Source organism: Myotis brandtii, unplaced genomic scaffold (assembly GCF_000412655.1).
Source record: "Myotis brandtii unplaced genomic scaffold, ASM41265v1 scaffold1460, whole genome shotgun sequence".
NCBI lineage: Eukaryota > Metazoa > Chordata > Mammalia > Chiroptera > Vespertilionidae > Myotis > Myotis brandtii.
Genome location: NW_005355248.1, coordinates 533613 through 542956, shown reverse-complemented (window position 1 = coordinate 542956; position 9344 = coordinate 533613). Strand labels below are relative to the sequence as shown.

The following is a 9344-nucleotide window of genomic DNA, read 5'->3' as shown; positions in this document are numbered from 1 at the left end:
ATAACAGAGGACGAGCAAAGCAAAAGAACTTGCAGGGAAAACAACATTCAAAAATATCAGGAGAGTCAGAAAGGTCCAAATCCAAAAAGATACAAGTGTCTTCGAAACTGTGAGACCCACTTGTGCGGTATCATGAGGGTTACTGAGCTGGCATGTCACACAGCTCACCTTCTGATGGAGCAGGGAACTGGGCAGGGACAGAGGGGCTGGTAGCACCCGCACCAGCGAGGAGCATGGGCTCCATGCCAGAGGCCACGTGCTAAGAGTCCTCAGATAGACTGTGGCGATGGCTGAGCCGGTCTCACCATCCTCAGAGGCGCAGGGCATGCGGGTGGGAGGGTTCAGCTGGGAAAGGAATGAAATAAAAGGGCTGCCTCCAGCCACACCTGGCCTTCCCCCTCCTGGGGCCCTATCTGACCCTGCGCTTCCTCCTCTAGAACAGGGTTCTTCACTTTGCCTGGTGCCGAGGCCTCCTGGGCAGTCTGATGAGGTCTAAGAAGCGTTCTCAGAGTCCTGTTTTTCAATGTCCACAATAGGATTACAAAGGAAATGAGTTATTTTGAAATACAATCATCAAAATATTTTTAAAGTTGTGATATAGTAATGTGCATCTTTATCAAGAGCTAGCAGCTGAGCCAATAACTACTGTCCTTTTCAGGTAGCAAGACTATCCAGGACATGGTGAGATATGTGCAGCTGTGGGGTGGTGTTGGGTGGTGCGGAAACCTGATTCCGGCTGGGAGCAGAGTGCAGCACTGCAATGGTGTGATGCTCACTTCTCGGGAATTCTAACCTTCCCTAGGAGATGAGTGAACATAAGTGTGTGGGTTTTTCTCCTCATCCGAGTTCACAGACTCCCAAATTCTACTCCCTGAAACTTGAAGGGTCTGTCAACACCGGGACGAGGATCCCACCCTAGGCCAGTCTCGGGCTGTCCTCAGGGGGGAGGGGAATTCTCAAACTAAGCCCCCTCCATCCCCTCAGCAGGGAAAGGGGAGGGAGAGAAAACAAACCAAGGAAACAAAACTACTTTTCCAAATTCCTTTACCTGCAGATAATCCTTTCACTCTATAATTGGAGAATGGCCTAAAAGGTAGGTTCTGTGTTAGAATATGGGGATGAATAGGTTTCAACAACAGGACAAGTGATCACTTTCTAACGTTCATGAGAAGTCGAAGGTGTGCAGCGTGATGGCCCTGGCCAAGGCTGGGAGGGAGGTGCTGGCTGAGGCTGCAAATCCAGGCACAACATCATGAAATGTAGGTTTTCTTTCCCTCCTTCCTAAAAAGGCAAAGCTGTTTCAAAGCGCTTTATGGTCTCTCCAGGTGCCCGCAGCTGGCTTAGCAGGAATTCTGGTTTGGATTTTCTTCTTATCCTGACTGTCATCACTAACTTCTGGCAACCAAGTAAAATGCTTCATCCCGAAGCCCTCCTTGGGGCGTGAGCACTATTCTTGGGATCCAGGATTAGCTTCACCCAACCCAGGATTTCTCAATCTCATGTGGCCATGAGTGGTTTTCCCATTTGATAGGTACTCGTGTTCATCATGGCAACCACAAGACTCCATTGTGATTACTGACCCCCTCGGGCCAAGGCACTCTGGCTCAGGGAGGCCTGCCCTCCATCTTTTCATTGTCAACACAAAGAATACGGGGCACCTGGAGGTCTGTGAGTGCTTGGCTGGCCAGTGGGTTGGCTGATGGGTTGATGACTGAATGAATGAATGTCTGAAAGATGGAAAGAAATGCTGAGTGCAGGTCGCCATGTGTCCCTCTGCCGCGAGCACAGGGAGGAAAGGCCAGCACAGGGAAAGTTTATCATAAACTTCTCAGTGCAAGTCCAGTTCATGTTCCACTTAAACTGAAATAACGGTGCGGCCCTCTCGCTGCAGAAGAGGCAGGCGCGTCCTATCCAAGCATCTGGAGCTCCGAAGCGACAGAGACCAGGTCACTAGTGAGTCAGCAGCATCTCATCTGCAGTCTGTGCATGTTTAATGGGACATCTCAGCAGGTATCACAATTCCTAGCAGATGATAGTAGCTAATAGGAAGGTGACGGGCCAAAACTGGGCATGATCCTAAACAGTTTCTCAATATATAACCTTTAGTGGGTTGGATCACATTTATAGGAGATAATGAAGCAGTAAAAAGTTATTCATAGAGGTACAGATTTAGGAGAAAAATATTAATAGTTGGATTTCAACCCGGTAAGCCTTTAAAGAATGTTTTTTCATCGACCATCTGTTTTAGGATCCTGATCAACTAATTCCACCCACTGCATAATCCCCAAAGCAGAACTAACAAGAAACAACATCTGCTGGTTACAGCAGGGTGACATATAGCATTTTTGTTTTTACAAAACTTGAGTTCAAAAAGAATCTTCAAAATTAAAATTAACATTGAAGGACCTGGACGAGAGCCCACTGCTGCCAGACTATGTTCTTTAAGAACAAACAGAACTTCTTCGCCGAAGACGCCGGGGTTCACTTTTCCTAAACCTGATGGGGCCTAAGTAAGAGCCGACCCTCAAGACTGAACGCTTTTTTCTATTTTCTATTTCTGTCGCCTATTTCTGGGAACAAAAGCTGCTTTGTACCTGAAATTTAAATCAATAGCTCAGGAAGAACAGTTAAAGAATGAATATAATTAGAGAGGCTTTGGGGTTTTAATCACTGTTTCTGTATTTCTTTCAAAATCGAACAGTCCCTTCTATCACAAACTTGTTCAGCTATAGTAGACAAGCTGCCTGGCTGCTCATACCCACACCAGAATCACCACGCCCCGCAAGCTCGCCTTCCAAATACATTTACCTCATGCAATAATGAGGTAAATTTTGGGGGTGCCTACCATCTCAGTTTTCCAGGGGCTGAGGGATTTCTCAGATGCTGGACCTGGGAGAACCCTGGGCGAACTGGGACAGTGTTGGTTACTCTGATGGGTATATGACATTGAGATAAGTGGGGTGTGTGTTTGTGTGTCTATGTGTGTGTGTGTGTGTGTGTGTTGTTAGAAAAGTTATTCTTTATTAAAAACATGATTTAAACAGGATTATTTTTCATTGCTGAATCACTTAATAGCTAGTGTAAATTACTGCATGCAAATCACTTCAAATTCAGTAAATTACTATCACGTGATTGTGCAACTACTCTACATTCTTATTGTACTTGGAATACTTTCAATTTTCTTACTTTAAAAATGCACTTACTACTTTTCTGGAGATGTATATTTTATTTTTATATTTGCTAAAATCAATGAAATGCTTATAAAATAACTGAGTTGGTTATTCTAAGAAAGGTGTTTCCTGCATTTTGCTGTAAATTAGCAAGAGGAACTGTGGTTTGGCTGGTTTCCACCTGTGCGTGTGTTGTGGCCTCTGGTCAGGCATCAAAGCTTCTTGTGGTTGCCGGGCACTGAACTGACCAAGGAGGGGCAGGGACTCACCCTCCACTCGGCTCATCTGCAGACTGAGGTGAACCAGCAGCAAAAGCAGTGAAGAGAGTTCCACTCCATCCTATTTCCTTCCCGTAGACCAGAGGGTCCCTCCACATTCCTTCTCTATCCACTTATCCTCTCGAGATAAAGAGTTGCCCTGGCCGGTTTGGCTCAGTGGATAGAGTGTTGCCCTACGGACTGAAGGGTCCCAGGTTTGATTCCAGTCAAGGGCACATGCCAGGGTTGAGGGCTCAGTCCCAAGTAGGGGGCATGCAGGAGGCAGCCGATCAATGATTCTCTCTCATCACTGATGTTTCTATCTCTCTCTCCCTCTCCCTTCCTCTGAAATCAATAAAAAGTGTAAAAAATTAAGAAGAAGAATTTCCTCTCCCTTCCTCTGAAATCAATAAAAAGTGTAAAAAAATAATAAGAAGAATTTCCAGAGAGAGGGAGAGAGGGAAAGAGAGAGAGAAAGAGAGAGAGAAGAGCTAAGCTACCCAGTAAACACCACCTGGCTGCTTCCCCGCACGCCCACGGCTCCCACCCTGGTCCATGTCACCAGCATCTGGGACCTGGACTGCAACCTGTGCCCTGTCTCCCTTCAGACTGTTCTTACACTAGTCAGGATGATCCTGTTTAAAGTCTAATTGAGTCACTACTCTGCTCAAACTCTTCAAAAACTAATGGTCTCACACAGGGACCATACAATCTCACGTCATTACAAGGGTCTGCCCACCCTTCTCTCTGACCTTGATCTCATGAGTAACATTCAATGAACACTTGCCACCGTCCCTCTCTCCAAGCTGCCTCCGCAGCAGAGCCACCTCTCAGTCACTCTGGCTCAGCCACGTACACACTTGCTTCCATCCTTCCTGCTGCCTCCCTTTGATGTCAAGGTCTGTCCTTCCCGACTCTAGAGCCCCTGCCTCCAAGCTCTTCCAGTTCAGCTTGCTCTCCAGGAATAGCTAGGCATCCTCAAAATTAAGCAGATGCCAGGAATTCCTAGTCCCTCCTATATGGGATTCTAATGACACCAAGTCCACCATTTCAGCCTGGCTTTTAAGGCTACCCAGCCCACACTCCCAACCCGCCCCACCGGATTTCCTCTAAGCAACTGTATTTCCTGTGCTTCCAGGTGCGCACTGCCCCCCGAAGCCCAGCAGATATGTCTGCTGAGGGACAGTCAAGGTGCAGGTTCCTTTGTCGCTGCCTGTGCGCATGCTTCAGAGATTTCCCCATTCCCTCTGTGCCTTGACGCTTCTTTAAATCCCATTTTCGTCTGTCTCTTCCTCTAACAAGGTTTTCTCGGTCACTTCCACTTCCTAATCATTGCTCCTTGCTAACAACGCTGTGACACTTTCACCCGAACGTTAGTCCTTGCTCACGGTTTTCTCTGTAAATACTGTAAACACCTTTTGTGTATCTGCTCCCCCCACAGGGCTTCGGAGCACTTTCTCAAGCCGACTCCTTAGCAGGTGCTGCTAGCAGACTATCCTACACCTACGGGCATTCCCATAAATGCTGTCTGAGTCAAAACGCAGCGGACTGGCACTCATTTACAGCGACTGTTTACAAGTGGTAGTGAAAAGAAAGAAGGAGAAAGCTTAAATGTCAGCTAGTGTTGAAAGTCAGTCACACTTCCCATGATCCGGCCAGCCTGTACCACACGCATGGAGGTTTCCCATGTGTCCTAAGGCGACGTCTGCTTTTCTACCCCCTCTCTGACCCTCGCCACCCAGCGTCCATGGGAAGAGAGCCCAAAGCCATTGGAAGGTGTACAGAGAACATCAAGCTTCACCCAGTCCCACTGCTCACACTCAGTGTCGGATCTGGTCTGAGGCCACCAGATCCACGTTCTTTACACTGACCGCTTACTTACAGCCTCCCTAAGCCAAAGGAGAATTAGTACCTTGGACAATTCCCCCCACAGAGCTGGTAAATTTACTTACCTCGACAATTTAGCAAAGAAGAAACAACAAAAGAAAATGCCCCGGTAAACGTTTCTGCCCCATCACTAGGCTAATAAAAACTCACTGCTTCTTAGAGTATTATACAAAAAATAAAGGATGGAAAATGCTACTTTGAATGAAAAGTTTTGTCTAATATGTCCCCATTTGTATTATTTCTTTTAAAGAACAAACTGAAGCTATCAAACCAGCGAAGACCTTTGGTTAATGAATGAAACGACATGGCGATATTTAACAGTAACTCACAGGATCCGCAGGCCCACAGAGCTCTCGGAAGGTCTTGGCAGGGTTCGTCTGCAGGATCTCCAATGCCACGCAAGGGCCAGAATATATTTCTGTCACCATCTCCTGGAATATGTAATATAAAATATTAAAAATTAAAGTAAAAATTACCTTTGACTTCTTCCCCACCTATACTCTACATGCCAGGCAGTTCCCAAATTTTGTCCACTTTCCCAACAAAAGTGTCTGTGTTCCCTCATCTCCGTTCCTACCACTGCCACCGCGTGAATGTAATCCTGGACACGTTCACTATCTGAAATCATTTTCTAGGACAACCTCCTTTCAAAGGGTCTCTCCTCGTGAGCACAGTACTGTCGAAAGCACCTCTGGAGAAATAAATGCCAAAGCGCTCCTTCCAAAGACATGAGAAACAGCAGGGAGAGGTTTATCTCCTCATTAAACACCTGGAAAACAGACCCTCTATGGAGCCACAGTCAGACACTGGGTGAAGGGCAGGCCAGTGGTCCCGGGAGAAGGGAAGCGAGCGAGGTGAGCTTGCGACTGCCCAGCTCCCTGCCTGGAGGCCTTTTCCAGACAGTGGGACAGGGCGAGGAGACAGAGCCCAACATTCTCAATGGTCCAGGAGACAAAGACGGTGCATGGACTGGACTCGCGGGATGGACTACTAGAGGGGGTGCAGGAGCCCTGGGAGGGTAACCCCAGGGATCTGCCAAGAACGTCACTTGAATTGTTGGCTAAGAGACTGTGTGTGCAGAGGACACAATCCAAGGCTGAGATAAAGAACTCCCAGAGCATATGTGGAATGATTCAGAGACACACGAAGCTGAGAAGCGTTCATGCTCTACAGGCGGAGTGGCCAGCCCTCATACAAGACCTAGGGTATCAGACAGAGTTCAGGGGGTGTGTGAGCTCAGCAAAGGGGCTAGGGCATCAGGGGCTGAGCCAGACCACAGGGCAGCAGCAGAGACGGGGCCAGACCATGCAGGGCTGGGAGCCCTTGTTGCGGCCCTGCAGGGTTTATGGTACACAATGCCAAAGTAAAATAAGACTTAGTTGTTACAGGACAATATTTCAATATTAATCTGAAAGTAGTCATCATACCAAATAGAAATGTCAGAAGTTGAGAGAGGAGGGAGGGGACGTCATAATTAATATGGTCCCCAGAGCCCTGCCCCTGAGGGCCCCTGACGGTATCCCCCGAAGCCACTCTGCTATACACGAGGTCCTCCGTGACTGATTTTGGTGGATAATTAGGGTGAATCTGAAATCAATAAAAAGTGTAAAAAAATTTCCTGTCTCATGCTCCTGAAGTTCCGCCTGCACTAAATGACAAGAGCCAAATTCTCAGCAGGGGGAGGTGGGGGCATGGACATGCAGGGCTGAGGAAGCCCATGGCTGCGACAGAATGTTCACTCTCAGCCTTGACCACGTGGGCTGAGGAAGGCCCGGGCTCCAGCAGTCCTGGAACCAGCCAGTTTTCCTTGGTGAAGGAAGGTTGAAAGTAAAGGGCCTCGAGAAGGGAGGGGGTGGAGGTCTAGTCTCATTGTCAGGAACAATGAACTTCATGCAAAAAGAAAAGTCAAACTATCTCTGAAATAGCAGGGCTAAGGGGGCAGTGTACCAGCACAATGTGTCTGAGACAATTTGATAGAGAGGGGAAGGAAACTACCTTTGATTAAATGCCTACTATGTGTTATTTTAAGGAACAATCTGGTGTACTTGAATATCGTCATTTGTTTCCAAGGGCCCTTTCTTCCGTCTCAGTCCCATTTTCAGATGACTCCACCCGCATTTGTGTCGTTGAAGTAGCTGGTAAGTACTGCTATGAAGTTATACGATCATGTTAAGATCTACTTGCTTTTAACTTTCTAAAGCATTTGGGACAGTCTCCCACCCTGAGAATATTATAAACTTCACAGATAATGTCAAAATGTGTCAATATCCCAGCAAGGTTTTTCCCCCTTGCATTTTCTGTTTCCCCTGCAGATTTCTGTTTCATAAATGAAACAACATTATATTTTTAAAACTGAACCAGTGGCTCTCAATGGTTGAATACCGCAGTCACTGGGTATCACGGACTGGCAGCTGGCAGAATCCTGTATACTTTAAAGAATACTTTCCTGATTAAAGATTATCCTGAGATTCCCCAGATGTGAGACACACAAACTGTTTTCAGGACGAATGCTTTATGTTTAGTTTGATACTTACGTTATACTCAGACACCACTCCTTTATAAACTTCGTAAAACTCTTCAACATTAGCTCGATCCATGTTGAACTATATTTAAAAAAAAAAAATCCCACAAAACCATAAGTTGACTAAGCAAAGAGAACGAACCGCACTTAAGCACTCAACATTTATGATCTCTTGGATATATTTTCTTTACTTTAAAATGTTAAGTTTATATGAATCAAATACTCTTTGAAGAAGAAAGTGCTATCAGAGGCTAGCTCATCAATAATAAAAATGTGTAACGATTAGAGTGCTCAACATGTCAGCATTGCTCTTGGTCCTGTCCACGCAGCATCTCCTCTGATGCTGCGACCACCCTGCCCTGTGAGGGGTGGTGCCAGCCCCGATTTGCATGAGGCTGAGACTCAGAGGGGCTGTGGAGCCCCACAAACCTGGGTTCCATCCCAGCCTGACCTCACTGGTCATGCTCTTCACCACAGCATTACACCTCTCCGAACAAAACCTCATTCCCAGCACAAGAAAGAGACATACATAATGCATTGGTGTTTGTGGATAAATTAGTGACACAAGAAAAAAAATGTTACTAAAGAAAATTACTTCCAATTTTGTCGAGAAGGCTGAACGTAAGATTTCTCCCAAGCATTCTGCAGGCCCTGGTTAGTCTAGCGCACGGTAAAGCACCTGGAATTCTGCTGCTCTTCAAAAAGGGTTGCAGGTACGCTTACGAGATAAGCCTAAAGACTCATGCCTGCCCAAGCTGCACTCAGATTTAGTTAGAAGTAGAAGTTCATCAAGTTCTAGTGTCTCAAAAACTAAGACCTTAAATGTTTTCCGAAATAGCCTCAGACTTTCCAATTTTATTTCCCACCTCACTCCACTCACTTTGCTTATTGTTGCCAGGACTGACAATTATGGAGAAATTTCTGCCTACTCAGACAATAATTCAAACTAGGGGGATTTATTTTATTAGCAACATAACCATACAGGGAGGGAATTTTGTTTGGTTTCAGGTGTTTTTTTATCCTATGTTCACACAACCTGTACTATTAATATAATAAAGTAGTAACAGAAAATACAATTTATTAAATACCTAGCGATTTGCACTGAAAATTCCACAATTCTTGCAATGAAAATTCTTCCATTAGGTAGGGTTATTTCATTTAATCTACTTAGGTAGACAATAATGGTCTCCTTGCTTAGCTGATAAAACTGAAGATAAGAATATTTGAGCCCTGGCTGTGTTACTAAGGGTTAGAGTGTTGGCTCACACACTGAAGGGCCATGGGTTCAATTCCCAGTCAAGGGCATGTACCTGGGTTGCAGGTCCAATCCCCTATGGGAGGCAACTGACGGATGTGTCCCTTTCACACTGCCCCCTCCCTCCACCCCCCCTCCTCTTCTCTCTCCTTCCCTTCAGCTCTGTCTAAAAAGCAATGAAAAAAATACCCTCAGGTGAGAATTAAAAAAAAAAAAAAAAAAAAAAAAAAAAGTTTCATCTCTGCCCCTTGCCA

The 9344-nt window shown here is 46.0% G+C and overlaps 1 protein-coding gene and 1 long non-coding RNA gene across 2 annotated transcripts in view; one reads left to right on the top strand and one right to left on the bottom strand.

Moving 5' to 3' along the window:
* NME7 (NME/NM23 family member 7) overlaps positions 1-9344 on the bottom strand; it is a 111637-nt gene that overhangs the window by 48337 nt on the left and 53956 nt on the right. The window contains exons 9-10 of the mRNA XM_005861226.2: positions 7849-7917; positions 5644-5745 (exon numbers count right to left, since the gene is read on the bottom strand). Of these exons, the coding sequence (XP_005861288.1) occupies positions 5644-5745; positions 7849-7917 (171 nt within the window). The remainder of the gene's footprint in view (positions 1-5643; positions 5746-7848; positions 7918-9344) is intronic.
* On the top strand, positions 89-5505 carry LOC106725226. The gene is made up of 3 exons (XR_001361097.1): positions 89-1406; positions 2249-2824; positions 4869-5505. It is a non-coding gene; the product is annotated as an uncharacterized LOC106725226 (long non-coding RNA).